Here is a 26021-nt window from a genome sequence, read left to right on the forward strand (position 1 = left end):
GTATTATCAACCAACTATATTTTCTAGAACTCCCAGGGACTATAACACCAACAAATGAGTACCCAAGACTCTAGTTGCATATGTAGCAGGAGATAGCATTGTCTGGCTGGCATCAATGAAAGGAGACACCTTTGGTACAGTGAAGGCTCATTTTCCCAGTGTAGGGAAATTCCAAGATGCTGAGGTGGGAGAGGGTGGCTAGGAAAGGGAGCACCTTCATGGAAGCGAAGGGGGGGGGATGGGAGTGGGGAACAAGGGGATAACATTGGAAATGTAAATTTAGAGAATATCCAATAAAAATGAAAAACTAAAAATAAATTTTAAAAAAAGGTCAACAATAACCGAGGAGATGAACATCTAAACTGAGGTAACTGGTAAGAGAATATTTCCCAAATAGAATAAAATAGAAACAGAAAAGCAAGAAACCTAACAGCAGCTCAGAATCACTAGAATCAACTTTGAGTATAGGCAACCTCCTCCTTTAAAATTTTTTACATGACTTAAGACCATGATATTGAATTAGGTTCTATTATTTAAAATCAGTTGCCTCACCTTCTAAGAATACTTATTACATAAGTAATTCTTTTTTTCAAAAATGATCTTTTTATTTGGAGTTAGTATATATCACTAAGTTACTCTAGCTAGCCTTGAATGTGCAATGCCCTTCCTCTGCCTCCTAAGTAGCTCAATTAAAGAACTGGGCCAAGGATGGCTAAAGTTCCCCTGCATTCTTAACTTTGAATTCAACAACACATACACATTAGACAAAGTCCACACATCCTTACAACCTGATCTCCCATGACTCCTTATTGTTTGCTTGTCTGTCTGTCTGTCTGTCTGCCTGCCTGCCTGCCTGCCTGCCTGTCGAGATAGAGGTTTCTCTGTATGGCCCTGGCTGTCCTGGAACTCACTTTGTAGACCAAGATGGTGTACCACAACCACCTGGCTGACTCCTAAATCAAACTATATTCAGGCTATGGTGAATTTTGTTTTTCAGTATTTCCCTAATTTTCTTGTATTAATTCCAATAATACTTTCTCTTCCTGTGACTTTTTTTACTTCATCTCTATGTATCAAAATCTTTAGCTTCCTCTAGAGCAGTGGTTCACAACCTTCCTAATGTTCCAACTTTTAATACATTTCAACATGTAGTGCTGACTCCCAACTGAAAAACTGTTTTCATTGCTACTTCATAACTATAATTTTACTACTGTATATGAAGCATAATGTAAACACATAACATGCAGCATGGTCTTAGGCAGCCCTGTGAAAGGTGTTGTAAGACCCCAAGGGTTGCACCCCATGGGTTGATAACTACTACTCTAAAGTCTACTTTATGTCTCAGCAGACAGAAAGTATTTGCTATGCATGCCTGCTAACCTAAGTTCAATACCCAGGTCCCCCTACCCACTGGACAGTGAGATTCAACACTCAAAAGTTGGTATGATAATATCTGCATATCTGTCAGGGCATGTAGACATGAATACACAACAAGGCAGGCACACACACACACACACACACACACACACACACATACACACACAAACTCAAACACACACACATACAAAAAATTTTCTTTAATTTTTAATCAATATTTTATTAAAGATAACTTAAAGATTTATTATTTCTTTCACGGATGCTAAGCCAGATGTTATAAACACAAAGGACTGAGAGAAGCAAGAGTGACTAGCTGTATCTCTGACTAACTCAAAACACTGTCTAAACCATTTTCCAAGAGTTTAAACAATAGCAATAGCCAAGCAAAATAGTTTTCTGGATGAAATTCTAATCTCTTGCATATCCACATATTCTCTGCACTATAAATTAAAAGGCCATTGTTCATGGGTGGTCACTGCTAAAACCACAGATTTTTAAAATACAATTGTACATCATTTTATAAAGTAGCTCAGCCAAATGTTAAAAAGTTCTTTGAGCTTTCTAAAATGTTTATTCTTAATGAGAAATTATAATAAATTTTATGTTATAAAATTTTATAAAATCTAACAGATGATAATCATCTTCATAATATGATTAATATAAGCCATAAAGATAAGTGAGACTATCTTTTTATTCAATTTGTTAAATTGAAATTATTTCCTAAATGGACACTCAATGTCTCTAAACACCTGCTAAATCGAAGAAATGTCTCAAACATGAAACAATGGTAATAACTATAGCAGTAAAGGAAGGAAGGAAGGGAGGAAGGAAAGGGAAGGAGGGAGGAAGGGAGGGAGGGAGGGAGGGAGGGAGGGAAGCAAGTAAGGAGGGAGGGAGGGAAGAAAAGAAGCAAGAAAGAAAAAGAGAACACATATACACACAAAATTCAGGACACCAATAGCAACTCTGCTGTTTCAAAACCTATTCATTCACTAATCCAGTCATATTTACTATGCAAGTATTTAACCTGACAGACAGTACATTTGTGTTAGTATGGGTAAAATGAAATATAATAAATATGGTCTTTGTCACAATAAAGCCCAGAATAAAACTGAGAGAAAAATTATAAGGCCATCAAAATAATCCTGAATCATTAAAAAACATTTTAAATAGTTAGAAAGGAGCTGAAATTGACATTTCATTTCAGAAACAATGCTAAGAAAAGGACTGAGAAGGTAAGATTTGGCTGGGACCTGAGAAAAGGAAAGAAGGTAAGAGAGGAAACACGGATCTGGAGCAAGGCTATGGATAAGGATTTAGTACTGCTGGCTGGCCAAGTGTCCAAAGAGTAGGAGCAACAGGATCAGATAGAAGGAAAACCCTGACACTGCTATAAATAAACAAGTATACATGGATGCACAAGTCACACACTTAATACATACACATACACACACAAATACAATCATACACACACACACACACACACACACACACACAAATAAAGCTAAAGATAACATCTAAGAACAGGGTAAATGGGAAGAGGGAGGATCTAGAGCATGGCTTCAGAGTACCCAAGAGACACAGTCTGAGTAAACAGCATAATTTCTTGGACTAAAACCTTAGGGAAAGTCAAAAAGGGCTTTTCAAATGAGCAAAAGTTGAAAATAAAGTCTTATATTTCCTAAATGTATTTATTCTATGATATGAAGACTAACCATGATAAAGACACTCACTCACCATGTAAAAATAAAGTAGAAGTACCCTAAAGTTGTTCAAAAAGCTTGAATATCACATAAAAACCTTATGATTTATATAGTAAAATTATTGTATTTTGCATTGATTGGAAGATTCCTTTTATTCTTTCATTCAATTTCTTTAAACTAATGATTTTTCTCTTCTCTGTAAAAGTACATTAAATACTCATTTGGTTCTGAAATGTAGTTTTCAATTTTTAAATATTGCAAACATCAGGTTTACTGTAGAGGTCTTTAAAACAGTCTATTAGAAATAGCATCCTACATTCATATGAACCAACACCTAGATGTAGAATCTTACCTGCAATACTTTATTTTAAAATAAGCAAATTATTAAAAATATATATACTTAAAACTGCACTGCAATATCTGAACTCCATGGAAGCTGTAGCTTCATAGTATATACTACTAAGTACATAAACTATCTTTTTAATTCAGCTTACAGATTGTGGGCAGAACAAACTGCAAAGTCCAGAATAAGAAAACTCTTCCTCCCTCTGAACACAATATGTTAGTTCTTAAGAGAACTGACACAGAAAACAGGAATCAGTGGAAAATATGAACCCTGGAGGCCAGGCAGTAGAGGACAAAGGACAGGTTTTGGTTCTAGCTTTGCAAAGAAGCTAGGAAGGGATAGGTGTGTGTGTGTGTGTGTGTGTGTGTGTGTGTGTGTGTGTGTGTGTGTGTGTGTGTGTGTGTGTGTGTTGGGGGAAGACACAGAAAGAAAGAAATGGAGAAAGAGAGCAAGCACGAGAAAGAAGCAGGGGGAGGGAAAGATGATACAAACAAGAATGAGAGACCATACCTGCCCTGAACTGACTTATTTGGTTTTCAGAATTAGTCTGTTTCTGAATTAGTGTGTTCAACAATATTTTCAAAATAAAGTCTTACTATTTAAACTGAAGATTCAGAAGAGACTTGAAGGAGATGAAACTTTATGGAAAAAGCCTTACACCCCATCCAAATCTAAAAGACTACTTTATGCAGGGTAGGTAAAATAGATAAAAGTTATGAAGACAAACCAAAAGAAAATGATGTAAGACCATTCAGGACAGGGAAGCTGGTCCACAGACCAAGTGATAAGAAATCTGTAAGCCAGTTGTCATCAGTGGAACAATCAAATACTTGTCAAATTATAGAATGTTAGGCCCCTACTAATAACAAAATTATTTGTGCAGTAACAGACATCATCCTCATAAGAAGTTTATACAATTAGAATAAGGTGTATGCTAGTGTATGCTCTCTCCAATTTCTTTTTGGAAGCACTCAGAGCTATGAATTTTCCTCTCAATACTGCTTTCATTGCATCCCATAAGTTTGGGTATGTTGTGTTTTCATTTTCATTAAATTCTAGAAAATCCTTAATTTCTTTCTTAATTTCTTCTTTGACCATGCTATAGTTTAATAGAGCGTTGTTTAGTTTCCATGTGTATATGGGCTTTTTGTTGTCTTTGTTGTTATTAAACACCAGCCTTAGACAATGGTGATCTGATAGGATGCATGGGAATATTTCAATCTTCTTATATCTATTGAGGCTTGTTTTGTGACCGACTATATGGTCCGGTGTGATTCTGATTGGTCTGCCTTATGTGTTACATGACCTTTTTCCCTTACTGCTTTCAGTATTCTTTCTTTGCTTTGGGCACTTAGTATTTTGACAGGAATTTCTTTTCTGGTCCAATCTATTTGGAGTTCGGTAGGCTTCTTTTATGCTCGTGGTCATCTCATTCTTAAGGGTAGGGAAGTTTTCTTCTACGATTTTTTTGAAGATATTTACTGTGCCTCTTAGTTGATATTCTTTGCCCTCTTCTATTCCTATTATCCTTAGGTTTGGTCTTCTTATTGTGTCCTGGATCTCCTGGACATTTTGGGTTAGGAGCTTTTTGGCTTTTGCATCTTCTCTGACTTGTCTATGTTTTCCATGTTGTCTTCTGCCCCTGAGATTCTCTCTTCCATCTCTTGTAGTCTGTTGGAGATGCTTGCATCTGTGACTACTGATTGTTTTTTAGGTTCTCTACCTCCATTATTGTCTCTTTTAGTGTTTTCTTTATTGTTTCCATTTCCATTTTAAACAACTTCTTTAATTCCTTTCTCTCTTTGGTTCTGTTTTCCTCTACTTCTTTGATTTCTTTGAGTGTTTTTCTTGTTTCCTCTTTAAAAGCTTCTATTTCTTTATGCTTTTCCTCCCTTTCTTAAGTATCTCTATCATCATCTTGAGGTATAATTTCGCATCTGAGTCTTCTTTTTCTGGAGTGTTTGGCATTCTGCTGTTTGCTTTGATGGAAGAGCTGGGTTCTGGTGTTGCCAGGTTGTCTTGGTTTGCATTGGGTAAGTTCTTTCACTTTCCTCTTGCCATCTTGTTGTCTGTAATTGGTTCCCATACCTGTACCTGGCCTGTGTCCCTGGATTTCTGCTGTTCCCAGTGGCAGATGGCCTGAGCGTTTGTAGTCTGTATGCACGGGCCCTCCAGGTGGAAGGCCCGAACCTTTCAGTGTGCTCGGCCCGAACCTCTCTGTGTCCCAGCTACTGGCTGTGCAGTCTCACCAGACCTGCGTCCCTGGATCTCTGCTGTTCCTAACACAGTGTTTTATGTGCTGTTTATTAGTTACATTCCTGTCACTATGACCAAATGTATGACAGAGGCAACTTCAGAAAGGGTTTCTTTGGATTTTCAGTTCATAGAAGAACAGAACAACCTGGCAAAGCCTAGGCGCTGTATTGGGTCCATGATGCTGAAGAGGAACCAAGAGATGAAGCATCAGCAGTACTTTCCTGGTGTTCCCACTCTCCATTTTTATTTACTCTGAGTCCACATCACAGTTTGTAATGTCATTCTTGTTCAGGGTTAGGCTTCCTTCCTCAATTAAGCGTATCCTGAATAGCTAAATGTATGCCTGGTTAATACTGTAAATCTTTCTTCATTGAACAAAGTTGGCCATGAAGATTGTATTTCATGATCTTCAAGTTTATTGCAGGAACTTCTGGGGATTGTGCTTGGGGTTCAAAAATAAAGACATGGTAACACCTCTCTGCCACCCACCTAGCTCCACCTGGCCTCCCTACCCTGCCCCTCTTCTGTGTCTGTCCCCTACCCAGCAGTTCTGCCTGTCTTCTTTATTTATCAAAAGCCACATTCTTTTCTCATACAAAAACTACTAGCATAGTTGGAAAGGTTCCCCAGCTTACTCTTGCCGAGTCAAAATTTTTCATATCCTTAAAATCCAGAGACAGAATTTAATAGCTTTTAAAAATAGTCATTCTGTGTCTAAGATACTTACTATAATCATGTCTAAGATCTGAATTTTTACAGATAATATATGATCTTTAGTTTACCTTCTTAATCCCTCAATTTAGTGCTAGCAAGAACATACATTTAAACCAAAAGCCTCTGCCTTTCTTACGGCTAGTTCACAATGAAAGCAGCAGATGAGTCTGGCTCCTGAAACCAAGATATACACTACTGCTTGTAAAGTACCCTTTCTCTAACAACCTGTCTGCGTCAGCTCCATTCATATCACCCAAGATATCACCCAAGATTCATCACAATTGAGCCAATACAATCCTACTGTGAGGAGTCCAGAGAGTAAGAACAGCAGAGATGGGATCACTACTTAACAATCATGAAAACTGTAAGACACTGTAATGGAAGCAGGAGTATATGATCACAATATACTGCATACATATATAAACTTGTCAAATATAAAAAAAGAAAACAAAAGTCTGAATAAGAGAGACCCAAGGTATTCTAGATTACCTGTTCTCCACCTAAAATGTAATCAGTATATTCTAGAGAAGTTCTAGAAAACAAAGATGGGAAGAGAATACCCTGAATGTACTTTAAGAGCAAAGCAGAGCTGCCATTACCTGTAGTGCTCACTACGGGGAATATTCTGTGAGAAGTATAAGGCTGCTGTGCGTGCTCTCCAGTGCCATTTCTTTGCAGGAAGGGTGTAAAGCACACAGTCATCCAATTCTTCTTGGAGCAGCTCTACCAGCTGTCGATGGGAGCCTCCATAAAATGCCTCAATGATGAGAATACTCATTGGTTTCTTCAAACCTTCAGACTTAACAAAGAAATAAAGTTTGTATATACATATGTTTCTTCAAATGTATACATACAATTCTAATAAAGTATACTTAAATTAAAATTTGAAAAAATACAAACATTTTGGTACATGTAATTTTAAAAAAATAATCACCCTAGATGCTTGAGAGATAGTTCAGTCATTAGAGTCTTACATCCAAAATGACAAAAGTAAGGACCCCCATTTAAAAATGAACACTTACTTATGGGCTGAAATCATCCCAACTATTTACCGTGGTTTTGCTAATAAGAAACAAAGATACCTTTATCTTCATGAATTCTATTTTCTTTGGCCCTAAGATTACTTTAACTATGACTCTTAATTTGTTGTCCTACTCAGAGGCATAAATTTCTTTCCAATAAGGGGAAAAACCCTTATTGATTAGTTCACTGCTGAACATGACTCAGTGATCTTTTTTGTTCTTCCAAATAAATCTGTAAATTGCTCTTTCTAACACTATGAAGAAGTGAGTTAAAATTTTGATGGGGATTTGAGGTACAGAGCTAAATAAAGAATTTCAACTAAGGAATACTTAATAGTTGAGAAGCACCTAAAGAAATGCTCAACATCCCTAGTCATGAGCGAAATGTAAATCAAAGAATCCCTAACATTCCACCTGACAATCAAAAAGTCAGGTGACAGCAGATGCTGGTGAGGATGTGGAGAAAGAAGAACACTACTCCATTGTTGGTGGGATTGTAAACTGGTACAACCACTCTGGAAATCATTCTGGCAGTTCCTCAGAAATTTGAACATATTACTACACAAGGACCCAGCTATACCACTCCTGGGCATATAACCAAAAGAAGCTCCAGCAACTAACAGAGACACATGCACACCAATGTTCATAGCAGCCTTATTTATAATAGCCAGAAACTGGAAAGATCCAAGCTGTTCTTCAACAAAGAAATAGATACAAAAATTGTGGTACATATACACAATGGAGTACTACTCCACTATTAAAAATGATGACTTCATGAAATTCCTAGAGAAAGGGATGGAACTTGAAGCTATCATCCTGAGTGAGATACTTATAAGCAGATACTAACCTAAAAGGATAAAATACCCAAGAAACCATCCATTGAACTTGTGAAGCTCAAAGGAAGCCAGAAAGTAGGTGCCTCTGTCTTTCTTAGCAGGAAGAACAAAATGTTAATGGGAGGAAATAAAGGGACAAATAGAGGATCAGGGATTGAACAAAAGATGATCCAGAGACTGCTTAACCTGGGAATACACCTCATAAGTGCCCAATAAACCCAAGCACTATTGCTGATGCCAAGTAATGCTTACTGGCAAGAACCTGATATGAATGCCTCCTCAGAGGCTCTGCCAGAGCCATATAGATACAGAGGAGGATACTTGCAGCTAACCATCAGACTGAACACAAGAACCCCACTGAAGAAGCTAGAGAAAGGACTGAAAGAGCAGAAAGGGTCTGCAACCCCATGGAAAGAACAAAATGATCAACTTAACCAAACCCACCACAGCTCCCAGTGACTAAAACACCAACCAATGAGTTTGTGTGGAAAAACCCATAGCCTGAGGTACATATGCAGCAGAGGATAGCATTTTCTGGAATCAATGGGAAGAGAGGTCTTTGGTTCAGTGAAGGCTAGTCTTCCCAGTGTAGAGGAACTCCAAGGTGTTGAGGTGGGAGAGGGTGGTTGGGAGCAGAAGCACTTTCATGAAGGCAACAGGAGGGGGAAAGAAAATGGGATTGTGGGAAAGGATGACATCTGAAATGTAAATGCAGAGAATTTCGAATAAAAAATTTGGGAAAAAAATAAATTTTTAAGATTTGTTTTTAAAAAAGAGTAAAAGAATCTTCTAAATAATAATGAAAGATATCTAAAGGAGGATGTTAAAAAATAAAACCCTACATACACACAAAACATGTGAAAGGTTAAAAATAGAAAAAGAACTGAAAAAAAAAATATAGCCATAGTAATTTCTACCCTTTTAATAGATCCGTAAAAGGGAGGTATACAGGTTTGAAGCAGCATTTATTTGAACATTTTTCTAGTGGCCAACGGGTGTGCCTACATTTGGGATATTTTTCTAGGGAAAATAACTATGTCCTACCATCTCTCAAAACTATACTTAGTGGCTTTGATTCATGGAATTTGTTGTTTGTTTTATGGAAACAGACATATCCTGGCAGCACCAACACTACTACTGTTGGAAGTTCTGTGGCAAGAAGAAAGTGTGTGCCTCCCTGTGCTCTATGCCTCCCTGTGCTCTATGCCTCCCTGTGCTCTATCCTTCCCTGTGCTCTATCCTTCCCTGTGCTCTATGCCTCCCTGTGCTCTATGCCTCCCTGTGCTCTATCCTTCCTTGTGCTCTATCCTTCCCTGTGCTCTATCCTTCCCTGTGCTCTATCCTTCCCTGTGCTCTATGCCTCCCTGTGCTCTATCCTTGCCTGTGCTCTATCCCTTCCTGTGCTCTATCCTTGCCTGTGCTCTATCCTTGCCTGTGCTCTATCCTTCCCTGTGCTCTATGCCTCCCTGTGCTCTATGCCTCCCTGTGCTCTATGCCTCCCTGTACTCTATGCCTCCCTGTGCTCTATGCCTCTCTGTGCCCTATCCTTCCCTGTGCTCTATCCTTCCCTGTGCTCTATGCCTCCCTGTGCTCTATGCCTCCCTGTGTTCTATCCTTGCCTGTGCTCTATCCTTCCCTGTGCTCTATGCCTCCCTGTGCTCTATGCCTCCCTGTGCTCTATGCCTCCCTGTGCTCTATCCCTCCCTGTGCTCTATCCCTCCCTGTGCTCTATCCCTCCCTGTGCTCTATCCTTCCCTATGCTCTATCCCTCCCTGTGCTCTATCCCTCCCTGTGCTCTATGCCTCCCTGTGCTCTATCTTTCCCTGTGCTCTATCCTTCCCGGTGCTCTATCCTTCCCTGTGCTCTATCCTTCCCTGTGCTCTATCCTTCCCTGTGTTCTATCCTTCCCTGTGCTCTATCCTTCCCTGTGCTCTATCCTTGCCTGTGCTCTATCCTTCCCGGTGCTCTATCCTTCCCTGTGCTCTATGCCTCCCTGTGCTCTCCTTAAACTGAACAACCTGGAACAAAGATGATTTCTATCAGACACAGCAAAATAGGGAAACGGATTTTTAAATAAAAGATTCAAACCAAATGTGACTAGCGCACACTAAGGAATTGTTTATATGTTTTCATTGTGCTTAGTCTTTATTTTTAAAAACACTGCTTAAAATAAACATGAAGCTTAAAACATATACTTTGCTGTTACAACCCAATTTGTTATATATAAAAGCACTGCACTTTTGTCCAGTTAAAAGCAGCCAGAGAAACTTACAGGAGGGCACCCTCATATAATGGAGGTTCCCAATAAGGCAGCCCATACAGGCATTTTCAGACCACTAGAAGAGAAAGTAGTAGGAAGAAGCAGGAAAACAAACAAACAAACAAACAAAACAAACAAAAAACAAACAAAATACCCTCTGACTTTAAAGTTCTAGTTCTAAATCAAGGACAGGGTCTCTTTGATGGCAGACAGTTAAAATGATGTGTCTGTCTGTCAAAAGATGTAGTTGAGCCTACACAAAACTGTATTTGCAGTCAGGAAGCAGACAGATTAATCCACAGCTTGCTTTCACTTTTTCCTTTATATTCAATTCAAGTCCATGATCTCAGCCTACAGTATGGTGCCATACAGTCAGGAGTAAGTCTTCCCTTACTTAAAGACTCTGGGAAGTGCACACAGACACAGTCAGCAGTGTTCCATGATGATTACATACCTAGTCCAGTTGACTATAAAGATTACCCCCATTAATTTGACAGCCCAAATTTAATTCAGAACATTCTACCCCAACATTTAAAGTATGATTTTCATCTCTTAATCCAAAATGCATTAAATCTATTTCTAAAGAACTTGTGAGTTATACAATTTTGGTGCTATTCAAAACTGGAAGTATTTTTGAGATCCAATGAGATCTCTTAAATATATCATTCAAGCGTGTGGTGTGTGTGTGTGTGTGTGTGTGTGTGTGTGTGTGTGTGTGTGTGTGTATAAAGTGATTCTAATGTAAAACGATACAGAATAAACATTCACATTCATAAAAGGAAAAATGAAAGGACAAGAAATAAACGCTGTACCAGAGAAAGGTGAAAACCACCAGAGCAAACACCAAATCCAGTAGCTGCATAGCCGTCCTCAGAGACTGTTGAAAGAGTCAAGAAGATGCTACCACTACCAACACTGAGAAGCCCCGCTGCCTGCTTCACATAAAGACTCTTAGTCAGACTCCATTTTGCAGTCTTCCACAATGGATGCCCCATGCCCCAGGCCTCTCTAACATCTTGGGGTTTCTGTGGTCACTTGAGTTTCACTTCCATAGCTTCATTCTTAAGGACTCAATGCAGTGAGTCTGACTGCCACACACTGCCTGTCCTCAGTGGCTTTGGGAACTCTGATTCAAGCTTCTGTGACTCCTTTACTTTTCCATCTATCATGTCAGAAAACCCAGTATCAGTTAGAGAGCACTGCCAAGTTCTACTGTCAGCTGGAAGTGGTCCCACTGGACCAAAGATGCTGTGGCACTCCCCCTAAGTAGCATTTCTATTCAGGCTGTTTTTCAGATGAAATTGCACTGTCACAAGCTCTTGGATGAGGACACTGCTTTAAGGACACATTTCCTTTGTCTTCAAGTACAGCTTGCCAGTTCTCTTTAGTAATGTAAATGTCTTTATAGTCACAGCTACTTCCTCCACACCTTGTCTAAGCCTCTGGACTTTTTTTACAATCATTTCCTGATTAAATTGTACTTTACCTTTACCTTTACCATAACTTTCTGCTCTACTTGTTGCTCTTTGTCACTGCAGAACTGGCTAAGAGTAGGAAATGGGAACCATGACACAGCCAGAACTCTATCTACTATCTTGACATTTCCTTTGCCTAACAAATTAGTGCATTAATTTTTAATCAAGCTACCCATTTTTCAGAACTTCTGCAGAATGAAACCTGTTTCTTACCAGAATGTAATACTAAAGCCTCTAGCGTAGTTCCCAATAAGTCTTTATTTCTGTCTGAAAGCCCATGAGCTGAGCCTCCATAGTCTGCATTTCTCTCAGGATTTTCTGGTCTCTTCAGTTCTCTTCAGAATCACTACGGTCTGCCTCCAACAGTCTAGGAAAGCCCAGCCTCTCCCACATCCCCGACAGTTTACTCCGTGGTCAAGCCCATCACAACATCACAACAGACCAACTCTTAGGTGGCAGTTTTCTCTATCAGTTAATTTTATCATCATCATGACCAAACAGCTGACAAGAAGCAAGCAAAATGAAGAAGGATTTACTTTGGTCTGCAGATGTACAAAAGAAGAGATGGCAAGATGGTGAAATGTGAAGACTGTGCCTCCAGTCAGGGACCACAGAAGGCAAGTTCTGTAGCACCGCTCAGTGTCTTCCTCATCATGGTGTGTGACCATCTTAATCTTCAGGCCAAAATAACCCTTCCTTAAATGTGGTAACAGCTAAAGAAAAACCTGACATATTTACATTGGAGATTGGATACCAGACAATAACTATATAGCTTATCCGTGTGACACTTGAAATATTAAATGACACAAAAAAAGAATGCACATATACTCCTCGCCTCCCTAGAAGAATGTATAAAATATTTCAGATTAAATGTCTAGCAAATATTACAGTTTTCTGCTTAAATTTAAGTAAACATTTATTGAATGAAATTCATTTATTCAGCATATTTTACTTTCCAATAACAACAATGAGAAAAATCTACTGTACTATTAAAGCTTTCTGAACATGTAATTCATTGCCAATGGTATGATTTCAAGAAAATGGCTAAATGTTGAACATCAAATTTGACACATGAAATGAGCCAAAAAAATACAACAAGAATTTGATCACATAAATGCTATTTCTAAAAAAAAATCACCAAAGAACAAACAAATGTATTTAAGAATTACTATAAACTTGCCTGAACTGAACAAGGGAGTTGAAAAGTGAAAATTCAAAAAAAAATTTATTCAAATTTGGTCAAAATGAAAAGCGCCATTAACATCATCTCAATTACAACCTAATAATGTATTACCAACAGAAAAGAAGAGTAGCTTGAATCCAGTGCAGGAATATTTTAAATTTTTTATTAAAAGTTTTTATTACTATACCTGCATCTATTTTAAGCTTGACCCAATCTTTCTTCCCTGAGCCATGATCACATTCAAGGTGAAGCACATTTTCTCTCTCCTCTAGAAGTTAGAGCTGATGTCGCTATAAAAATGCTAACAGTATACATAAGAAGATCTGCACATGACATTCATTCCCTGAATGAATAAATGTATTAAGTTAGTTTTTATGAAGCTCTAATAGAAGGCAGGCCAGAAAGTGGATGCCTCAGTCTTTCTTAGCAGGAAGAACAAAACATTCATGGCAGGAAATAAAGGGTCAAATAGAGGATCAGGGATTGAACAAACAGTCATTCAGGGAATGCCTCACCTGGGGATCCACCCCATATGCAGCCACTAAGCCAAGCACTAGTGCTGATGCCAAGTAATGCTTACTGGCAGGAACCTGATATGGGTGCCTCCTCTGAAACTCTGCCAGAGCTATACTGATACAGAGGAGGATGCTTGCAGCTAACCTTCATACTGAACATGAGGACCTCAATGTAGGAGCTAGAGAAAGGACTGAAGGAGCTAAAAGGGTCTGCAAGCCCATGAGAAGAACAAAATGATCAACTAACCAAACCCACCACAGCTCCCAGGGACTAAAATACCAACTAATGAGTTCACAAGGAGAGACCCATGGCTCCAGGTGCATATGTGGCAGAGGATAGCATTTTTTGGCCATCAATGAGAGAAGAAGCCTGTGGTCCAGAGAAGGCTCTTTTTCCCCTAGTAGGGAAATGCCAAGGTGCTGAGGTGGGAGAGGGTGGTTGGGAACAGGAGCTCCTTCATGGAGGCAATGGGAGGGGGAATGGGATTGGGGGAAGGGGAAAACATCTGAAATATAAGTGCAGAGAATATCCAATAATAAAAAAATAAAGAAACCAATGTAGAACAGAAATCTTACAAGCCTTTCCATTTGTGAGACAGTTTAAAACTATTTTTAATTTGTTTTTCCAATCATGCATTACAATGATCTCTTAAGTGCATATTTTTGCAAAGTAACAATTTTATATCCATATGTGATTTTAATTATCCCTGACAAATATGTTTATTCTGTCTTAATTTGTGATTTAACATTATACTTAAAAACACCATTCCTTTATTTCATGATTTCAATTAATGTAAAGTCTTTCATTATAAGTTTCAAATGCAAACAGATAACCTGTAACAAATAAATATGTACATATAAAAATTTTGGTCACTTGTATTCTTATAGTTATATTCCATGTTAAATAGCAAAATATACTTGTGATTTTTTTCACAATGACTCCATGGTTTTATTTCACTGTTCCTCTTCCAACTGTTTGCTGCTATTAGTTTGCTGATATTGAAACCATAATCTTAGCAATACTCTAACTTAGAGAGGTTGAAGATCGGCAAGTCTCTATAGCTCATGTGGCAGGCAGCTTAGCCAAGTGGCAAGTGCTGGGTTCAGTAAGAGACCCTGGCTCAAGGGATAAAGTAAACAGCAATCCAGGTAATCACCCACTGTCCACTTGTCTCCACAGGCATGTACATGTATCCAAATGAACAAATGCATAAACACACACAAATAAATTACAATGCGCGCGCACACACACACACACACACACACACACAAGATTAATAATGAATTAAATATACTGAATTCGATTTAATGGCATTTTAAAATAGGATATTTATAAATCAAAAAAAAAGTTTTATACCAGAAAATCTCCCATCCCTTAAACTGCTGCGCTAGCCTGCTATTCAGCCATGTTCCCACCACAAATAATCTTTGAAAATACAAATGTGAAATTGAAGTTATCTAAAAAGAATAAATTCCAACAGTCAGTGCATGGCAGCTTCCTGTGCTGGGCTCCCTCCCCTCTCCATACAGCCCCATTTGATCCCTCTCCAAACACTTCCCAGACTGAATCACAGCAGTCCATGCCCACAGAGCTATTTCTTTCTCTTCTCTTAGTTCTCACAATTATCTTTTTTCTGTCTACCTTCTCTTTTACATGTTAACTTTTACACACACAAAAAAAGTTAACTTTTGCTCAGGAATCAATATTTCTATGTTTTCAAGACAATTTCCACTCTATTCTGTCCTCTCAAGCGTATAACATACTTTTCAGTATAAAGAAAGGACTTGTTTCTATGTAAGGTTAGGGATTCCTATGGATGGAAACAGTGCCATGACTTTGCTGGGATACATCTGTTGTAGACTCGTCCTGCAGCCATTTGTACTTTGATGCTAATTCCACTTCCCCAAGAAGGACTGCCTAGTCACATACTCAGGTAACTTCATCAGAACTTCTTCCCAATTTAATTTGTAAAATAAAGGCAAGAGCCTGTGATTGGGCAGGAAAGGGGGAGGTCTAGAAGAACAAGGACAAGGAGAAGAAGATGAAGCTAGAACATGTGGCCTGGAGAAACCACAAGTTCTAAGGGATCCCATAGCGGGGGAACAGGGTAGTGTAGTGGTAGATCTGCCCAATCTAGGCACGCTGCTTGTATTCATATTCACTGAGTTGTTTCCATTGAACGGGGTTATTCAGGTTGAAGAGGTTACTACGATATACATCTTAGTATTTGACACAAAAGTGAATATTACCAGAATTTTATAGAACTGAAAAATCAAGGAGACAAAGTATACTTGTGCTCTCAAAGTAGAATTTCCTTTACTTATAAATACTAAGATGTGCTAGCTGAACCCCACTTGCTGCTAGTTATCTCCCATTACTCATGAAGTTTAACTGTTCTCAAATATCAAGTACATTAGAACATATCTCTTTTCGAATACAGATCATGTTTTTATTACTTTTCACAAAAATCAGAATTTATGGGAAAACATCAGATTTGTTTTTCAAGTCAATGGGTATACTGATTTTTAACCCACTGCTACAAAAGCAGCAATGGCTAAAGAAATGGAGGATACAGGATGAGGAACTGAATCCTAAGCTAATGTAATCATCGGAGTCTAAGACAATATCTGTGAATTAACATATATTTAACAATAACCTTAAGATTTTCATTGTTTATTATCATTCTACTTTAATTCTGGAAGCAGAACTAGGGTAAGGGCCAATTCCCTTACCATCCATCTCTAGATGCCATTCCACATTTAATGATTAGACTTTTATTTAACGAGAAAGTAAGAACAGCATTTTTAAATAGTTTCTGCTACTGTTCATTTTATAAATGTTTGACAAGATGAATAATACAGATTCTTTCTCAAGATGGCATTGCTTCAATAGGTTCCACTTCTTTCAAACAGACAATAAGTTAATCCAAATGTGAGAAAGTCAGAATATCTGACCCATCCAGATATGGATAATCAAATAGAAAAAAACAACATGTGTCACAAACCATGAATGTACAAAGTACAACATTGCTTAATTAATCTTTTATAAAAAAAGAAATAGTATCAGCATGACAGTAAACAAAAGAGCAGAGACTTAAAACTGCATGTCAGGTCTCATATGTATAATCTGCCCCATTACATATCATTATAGACAAATGACATGACCTTAATGAAAGGTATACACCTTTCAACATTACATATAAAGGTTAAATAGCTACTATTAATATGTGCACATTACAGTACAAGTTCTATATGTTTGCAGAATGACGGTATTACTGTCAAATAATAAATGCCTTTGTCATATACAGTACTTAACAATGCCTCCAATAGTTTGTAAGTCTGCAACACCATCAGTATAGAATACATAAAACTGAACACCATTCATCTAGTGTGGAAAAAATGAAATTTTTGCTCTGATTTCCTCTATGTCTTTTAAGAGTTCTACATAATCATCATTCTCCATCCTTAACACTCCATATCTATACAAATATGGGTTTTTTATTTTTTAAAAAATAAATATGTTACAGAATAAATATGTTACAGGAATACTAGTATTACAAATATAAGTTCATAGGACAGGACACAAAACAGGCCTAAAATAAAAGGTGGACCATATAGCTATGTTCACAATAGCTGGCAATTAGTAGTGCCATGACCAAAATAGATCATCTCAACAAACAATACTTAATAGTCATTTATATCTAGTGTAATATGTAAGACACATCTGTGTGAATAATTATATAAGTCAATACTAGATATTTAATACTAGGAGGAAAAAAAGCGGTTTGCTTTTCTTAGCACTGTACAGGCCTAAGCTCAACAAACAGAGTTTTTGTCAGACATAAAACCCTTTGGATTTGACAATTCCTTCACAATTGATACAAGACCTTAGTTATCAACCTCAAATAAATACTTATTATAGTAATTATTATCCAGAGAAAAAAAACTAATGCTCAAATTCTATCATCATATATATAACAAGCAGCATCTAACTGTATTTAAAATGTTACACATATAAAAATTGGGTTCAAAGGCCAGATAAGAGATTTTAAAACTATGTCTCTTATCACAGGAAGCTTTCTTCCTTACTATCACTCTGTAAAACTATTTAACCCAAGGACAGTTAAAGTGACATTTTGTAACAGATTCCACAGAGATTCAAACATTCCATCTCTCATGGGAAAATTCTTAAGACATCTGGTAAGTAGCTCAAAATAACTTCAGGAAGTCCCTAAAGTTGACCAGACTCACTAGGTTCCCCTTTCCCCAAGAATATATAAACAGAAGAGACTACAGAGAGTCAGTCACTCTTAGACAAGGTAAGTTGTCCATTTCCCCAAGAATACATAAACAGAAGAGACTACAAAGAGTCACTCTTAGACAAGGTAAGTTGTCCATTTCCCCAAGAATATATAAATAGAAGAGACTACAGACAGATACTCTTAGAAAAGGTAAGTTGTAAAAAAAAAAAAAAAAAGTCTTTCACTCAAGACAAAGAATAACCTGAGACCAGACCAGCTGCCTGGAAAAAGCAGAAATCAGATGGGCTGATGTAGACCAGTTGAGTCACTTGGAAAGAACACTCCTCAGAGTTTCCTGCAGGCAAGGCAGTGTATGCTCCATGTTCCAAACTTTTGTGAGTTGTTATCCATGCTGCTGTGGTCTTTGGTGTTACAGCTGTGTTTAAGTCACTTTTGCTATACCCTCTCATGCATATTCGTGTAAGCCACGCTACTAAAACTCACTGGTCCACCAACTTGGACTTTGATGGTATCCATAGTTTTGTTTGCTGTGGACTTCCTATTGCGGTGTTTAAATGTGTTTGTTTCATTTTCCAGGACCTCTCCTTGTCATACAACAGACTATAACCTAGGAGTAATCAATTGGTCTAATCACTAAATTACCATTTATTTTTATTAGACAGAATCATAATTTTTATACCCTAGTTTAGGCTTCTTAGCTATCTTATCCAATACTGGTATCTCAATCTGAACTTGGACTACTGAGCAGGATAAACTGAAGTACAAACAGCAAAAGAGTTTTAATAAAATGGCTAATATACTTCCATCCATATTGGTAATAATCAGTCTTTTAAAAAAAAAATAATCTGTAGCAACTAAATGAAAAGCTTTGGAGAAGTTGTTCTTTCCAAGAGAACAGAACATATTACATTCTATCAGTACTGAAACAGAAATAGCAATGTTATTCTAATAGAGAAAAATTTTGTTTCAAGTGCAGTAACCTGAGTAAACAGAGACAACATCCCAGAGGGAAGCTGAAAGACATGACATTGAGTCTGAAGTTCCAGACTTATTCACTTCCACTGTAAAATAAAGAAGAAACCATACTATAGTCATCCAATTTATCCAAAAGGGAAGAGCAAACTGGGGGGTGAGGGGCAGGAAGGAAAAATCCTACCATCTCAGGAATCAAGGACATATGAGATGAACATTTGAAAAAGGAAAAATTTCTACAAAGGATTAACAGGTTAGAACTAGAGACATATACTTAAATGCATCACTGTTTAAAAAAAAAACTTTAATATTTTTAATATTCACTTTGCGTCACTAGAAATCACTATTCCAAACAGATTAAGTCATATGATAAAGTATGAGGTGAAGCTAGTATTAAATATTTTCCTCTAAGAACTAAATCAATAAAACAGAACCTGGGGACCCCTGTGTTTGAATTGGAGAAAAGCTGAAAGAAGCTGAGAGAAGAGCAACCCAGCAGGAGGACCAGCACTCTCAATGGACCTGGACCCTGAGATCTCACAGACACTGAGCCACCAGCCTGGCAGCATACACCAGCCAATATGAGGCTCCCAACACATAGGGCAGAGGACTGCTTGTTCTGTCCTTGGTGAGGAAAAATGCACCCTAGAGATACTTGAAGTCCCAGAGAGTGGAGAGGCCTAGTGGGGTAATGGTGGAGGCATCTCTGTATAATTCTAGAAAGTCTGTTTTCTGTTTCTGCAGAGAAAGCCCAGAAGACGTATTACATGAAATGCATTTGCACCAAACAGCAGGTAAGAAGTAAAGACTCAAAAGTTTCCTGAAGGCAACAAGCATGGCCCTGATCTATTCAGTGGCCTTGTCTGTCACTACTGTTTATCAACTGGTTTTTCAATATATACTTCCATGATAAAAATTTTGTTAAATGAAGCAGAAAAAATACAACACATACTATTCTTTAAAAACGTCACAGACTGAATGTCTTCTTTCCTTATCATCTTCCTCTAGAAAATAATTTTCTATTTTGTAAACAATATGTTAACATGAGCAAGGTTATTTATTATATGTTAGATAATTCCAACATATAACCATATATACACATGAAGGTAAGACTAAAACTATAAGCTTCTATTAAATTAAATGATATTCAGCTAATAAAAAACCTAAATCATTTCAAAGAAACTGTGATTTAAAGCCTAAAATTAACTACATAATAGCCTATATTCTACAATAGTGGCTCTACTGGTCTTAGTAGATTCTTATCTTCTTCCCAGTTCTGTTCTCTAATGCTTATTTCCCTTCTTTATTTCTATATCATACTTCTAAGAAATGAGTTTTAAAATAGCAGATAAAATAAACATTTTTCACAATATATGCACTTTAATAGACTTAGTCTTTTTCTTAGAGTACTGAAAAGCTAACAGTATGCCACTTGTGACATTTAAAAGCAGTGATTCAGCTTCCATTACTGTGTGTACTAGTCGTAAATTTACTCAGGTCTAGAGCTAAAACTGCATAGTCAGGAGAGATATTATGCTATCTCTCCTGAGCATTTCTACATTACAAACACACACAGGTGATGGTAAGATTTCAACCACCTGAAAAGTAAATAAAAATAATCTGTAATTTTAAATGTACAATGAATGATTCTACCTAAACTACTAATATATAAGATTACCTTTAAAATACTGTATCCTACTCTAAAAAGTGCCATGAAAACCAATATAAAGATTGTAACTTTTTATTTAGCAAGTCTACTTCTCAATAATAACTTAAAAGTTATGAAGAATCTTTATTATAAACTTCCTTTCCAGAACAAAGAATAATCAAGAGGGCTGAAATGAAAGCTAAACAGTTAACAACATTTCCCTCCCTTTTTAGACGACCAGGGTTCATTTGCAGCTACTACAAGTGTCTGCAACCTAAGTTTCATAGGATCCAATGGCCTCTAAGCCTCAGCCAACATTGCATCCACAAGGTAAACATAAAGCCACAAAGGCACACACACACACACACACACACACACACACACACACACACACACACACACGCACGCACGCACACATGCACTTAAAAAATTCTAAAAAACAAGCCAAAATATTCAAGAATGAGAATTTCATAATTAAATAATCAAGAGAAAACCATATTGAGGTACACATAGTTGAGAGTAAGCCTATGGAAAATGTATGATGAAATGAGAATATGCCGTGAAATCTAGAGCAATAGTAAACACATACAGAAAGATAAAATAATAATTCGTGGTGAGATTACAAGTCATTTTATCTCTCTTTCTGCTTCATTTTATTCCTAAAGTTGAAGTCATGGAATGTGTTTCAATTTCAATTAAATATAACTGTGATTTTTGTTAAATTTAGGAAAGAAAGACAAACTGAATTAACAAATTACTTTCTTACTGAGAGTAAGGCTCACATCTTACTTTCCTCCAGGAGATTACAAATGGTTTTTGAAATTATTGTAAATGTTGTAGCTTGTGTTTTCATATTATGTTACCCAAAAACCTGTGCAGTGTGGGACTTAAGGAAGTCTGTCCCCAGTTGGTTTTCTGACTCGTCAATAAAAGTTACTGGGAGCCAATGGCTGGGCAGAGAGACAGGAACAGGACTTTTAGCATTCCAAGGAGGGGTCAGAGGAAGGAGGAAAAGAGAATTCTGTCATGAAGAGTGTGTAGGAGATGGACCATTTGGAAAAGCTGCAGGAGGGAGAGACAGCTAACATGTAGGGGTGGGGGTTGCTCCAGGAGGGCTACTGTCTTAGTAAGAGTTTTATTGCTGTAACAAACACCAGGACCAAGGCAAGCCTTATAAAAAACACTTAATTGGGACTGGCTTACAGGTTCAGAGGTTCAGCCCATTATCATCAAAGTGGGAATACAGCAGCATCTAGGCAAAGCTGAGAGTTCTACATCTTCATCTGAAGGCTAGTAGTGAAGACTGACTTCCAGGAATCTAGCGTGAGGGTCTTAAGCCAATGTCCATGGTGACACACCCACTCCACCAAGGCCACACCTTAAAATAGTGCCACTCCCTAGGCCAAGAAGATACAAAGCATTACAGCTACCCAGCAGGGTCTGGCACAAAAAGGATAAAATATACATTTACTCAGTATTAACTCAGTAATATCAGAATATGTGTGCTAGTCACATGGAGTTAGGAATGGCACAACCATGGGGCTGTTTAAGGTATTTAAAACAAGGCTGTGTATTTCAGGAATCTAAAACATTGGGGCATTAGTGAGAAGCACATATGCATTGGCCAGCAAGAACGGGGCAGATTAATTTAATACTACAACAAGAAACTATCATTATTATGAAGAAATTTATTTATCACTCATCAACAAGGGGTTGAAGCAACTAATGATGCTCCAGCAGTTCTCAACACTATAGTCTGGTTTACAAGTAGTACTTGTCAGGTGCATGAAATAAAAGTTAATTCTCAATAAATTTTAAAGTGCACTTAAATTGTTAAATAACTATAAACAGATCAAAATCATTATATATACATATGTTGAATCTGTAAGTAGGCAGACCTCATTAGGAAATAAAAGTATTATATTGATAATAACTATGAGCAGAAACACAGGAACTATAATAGAGAGTCTAGACTTCTAAGTAAAATGTTGAAATTATACTATACATAAATGCACATGGATCTTAAAAAATAAGGAAATACTAAATTATGATGAATAAAATTAAAGTTTCTAGTTTCACACGTAATTTCAAAAGTGCCTTACACTGAAAAGGAGAAACAATGTCATTACATAATCATTCAGAAGTGTTAAACATGATAACAAATGAAAGGGATTGGGTGAACATTCAATAAAGATAGTTTTGCAATTTTTGTACTATCCCTTCTCATAATCACTGAAATTTCCCTATATTAATATATTCATAATAAATTCATATATACATTCAATAAAATATTACCTAGTATCAACTGATACTTGGCAGACACATATTTTAATGTAACCTACAAGTTCTAGCATGTTTTAAAATTTAAACTGTATGTTTCAGTTTCAGAATAGAAAAATTTGTTCCTGGAACTGTTTTGTAATGATACCATTTCATCGCAGTTTTTTTTAAAAAATTAATTCTGAAAACTTAATCTAAAATACAGAAAAAAAGAACACTTTCACAAAAAGATTATAAGCAATAAACTTCCCAGAAAACATAAAAAATACTAATGAAATAACAAGTATGTTAATAAAAGCAAAGGCAAATCTATTTCATATGTTCAAAGGGACATGAAGAATCTTACCAATATATAATGTTCTATAACAAAAGTAAGCATGAACTTAGTTGAGAAAACACTGTGATCTTTGGAAAGTGGTATGTGACAACTTTATGACCACTGCGGTGACATCCTGTTCTTAAGAAGATCATTCCCAACATTAATATTCTGGTCTCTAAAGAAATTGATATATAAGTGTGTAGGAAAAAAAAGAGATGTATGAGTTTCCAAAGGGAATTCTTACATCAATACATGCCATAAAATAATATTGATCTGATAACCTAATTTCTTTTTACTGCCAAATTACAGTCTTAGGAATTCTAGAAAAATAGCCCAAGCAGGTTAGCCATAAAATAATTATGATTTTTAAAAAAGGCTTGGCTACATGACAAAAAGCAAAAAAAAGCAAAAAAAAAAAAAAAAAAAAAAAAAAAAAACCTCTTTAAAAAATTTGACACAAACATGAAATAATTTTAAAAATCAGATTACCTTTAAAATGTTCAGTACCCTAAAATGGCTGGTAGACTGGGTGAGGTTGACACCCCTGCTAATGTATCTGTCAAACACCAATTCATCAACAGCTTGCTTCTAAGACAGTGAATCATGATTATACCACTCTCCTTTCTTACCATACTACTTTCGATGTACAATATACTGAAATAAAATGCTATTTGTGTCTGTGTCTAAGGGTTTTCATTGCTCTGTAGAGACATCATGAGGAAGACAACTCTTATAAAGGAAAACATTTAATTAAGGCTGGCAAACAAGTTTCAGAGGTTTAGTCCATAATCATCATGGTAGAAAGCATAGTAGCATCCAAGCAGACATGGTGCTGGAAGAGAGTTCTACATCTTGATCCATAAGAGTCACAAAAATAAAGAAAAAGATAGTAAGAAAAAGAGGGGGGGGGGGGGGAGAGACGGAGGAAGGGAGGGAGGGAGGGAGGGAGGGAGACAGAGAGAGAGAGGAGGAGAGGAAGGAAGGAAGGAAGGAAGGAAGGAAGGAAGGAAGGAAGGAAGGAAGGAAGGAAGGAAGAAAGAAAGAAAGAAAGAAAGAAAGAAAGAAAGAAAGAAAGAAAGAAAGAAAGAAAGAGAAAGAAAGAAAGAAAGAAAGAGAAAGAAAACATAAAGCCAATGGAAATCAGTATAGTACATCCTCAGAAAATTGGAAATAGATCTACCTAAAGTTTTGGACAGTTGTGAGCTGTCATGTCAAAGCTGGAAATTGAACTCAGGTCCTCTGGAAGTGCAGTCAGTGCTCTTAACTATCGAACCACCTCTCTAGCCCCAGAAATATGGATTTTTACAGAGACAGACAATATACTTGGGGAAAAGACATTTTCAACAAATGATGATTAACAAATTGGGTAGCTACATATAGAAGAATGAAACTAGAGCTTAATTTCTTGTCCTAAACAAAATTTAGGTCCAAATGGATCAATAACTTCCACATATGATGGGATATTGTGTGCCTACTAGAGAAGAAAGTAGGGTGTACACTTCAAGGTACAGTCAAAAATAAAAATTTTTTAAATAGGACTTCAGTAGCATAGGAATCAAAAGCAACAAATGACAAATGGGATCTCATGAAACTAAACTGGTTCTATTTAACAATGGACATCATGACTAGAGACTGCATCCAAAGACTTCTAGGTCTATGTGATCTGGCTAGAATGCAGACACATACTTAGCACATACCTGTAATCTCTACCAATGAAAGTAAGGTTAGTAAGTAACATATAATTGAGGGGCCAACAAAGTGCCAACTCAGAGAAAGAATTAAAAGAATGAGTCAGAGATAGGATATGCCCAACTCTCAAGAGAACAAACAGGAGAGAGGGGTGATTTACTGCAGTGCAGCTACAGGGGGTATCTTCCCAGGGGGTAGTTTTCCCAAGACAGTTTTACAGAGACAGGTTGTAGGTGAAGAAAGAATGTTCCAGAGAATGAGAAGGAGCCAGAAGATTAGAACAGATTGCCAGAGTTAGTTTAATGCCAGGCAAAACAATTCAGTCAGAAGCCAAGAGATCCAATTTGAATCAGATAGCTTGGAAAGGAGTTAGGGCCAGCTGAGTTGGACCAGCCAGAGTTTAAAAAAGAAGAAAGCAGCATCACTGAAAAATAAATAAATAAATAAATAAATAAATAAATAAATAAATAAATAAATCCGAAAAAGTGCAAGGAAGAGTGAGTTTATTCAGCAGTAAGCCTCTGAGATGACAATTACATCTCACAAATAAAAGTTACATTTACACATAAGAGACAGAAGTCAAACTGGAACTGACATAGAAGTTTCATCCCTGATGGCTGGTTTTCACCAGAACAGAAGGTGCTACTTACACTGCTGGAGGAGAAAGTTATTAAGTGTTACCCACCTGTGAACAAACCCTGAATGCTAAAAAATGACCAGGGTAGCAAGATAAAACAACTGTGTAATAGTGACACAAAGTTTGGGGACTATTTACCTATGTTCTCATTGAATTTAAGGTCTGCTCCTTAAGATGGAACTCATACCTGCTAACTGGGCCAAGGATTTATGGATAAGCCATAGGCCTTTCTACTATTATTCAAGTACATAGACATAGTATTAATTTGCAACTTAAATACTTACCTTTATACCCATAAATCAGCACAACTTCATCTCAACCTTCATCAAAAAAAAAAGTTTCTGTTTGCAGGTGAAACTGATTAATACAAATTCTCAAAACATGTAAAACTACAGAGAATAAGAAACTCACTCCGTAGTCTCTTATTATTTTTTAGTGTTCAGCACTAAATGAGACATTTCTGTCATCCTCCCGACCTCCAATGCTCAGAGATCTTCACTGAAAAGGAGGCAAAAGGACTGTAAGAG

The 26021-nt window shown here is 37.0% G+C and overlaps 1 protein-coding gene across 4 annotated transcripts in view; it reads right to left on the bottom strand.

Annotated features, from left to right (window-relative positions):
• Positions 1–26021, bottom strand: part of GTDC1 (glycosyltransferase like domain containing 1) — a 335697-nt gene that overhangs the window by 211336 nt on the left and 98340 nt on the right. For 2 of the 4 annotated variants that reach the window (XM_080928237.1, XM_080928236.1), the window contains exon 3: positions 6996–7195. The exons of the other annotated variants lie outside the window; for them this stretch is intronic. In XM_080928237.1, coding sequence (XP_080784363.1) covers positions 6996–7195 — 200 coding nt within the window. The remainder of the gene's footprint in view (positions 1–6995; positions 7196–26021) is intronic. 4 annotated transcript variants of the gene reach the window in all.

Source organism: Micromys minutus, assembly GCF_963924665.1.
Source record: "Micromys minutus genome assembly, chromosome: 13".
Classification (NCBI taxonomy): Eukaryota; Metazoa; Chordata; class Mammalia; order Rodentia; family Muridae; genus Micromys; species Micromys minutus.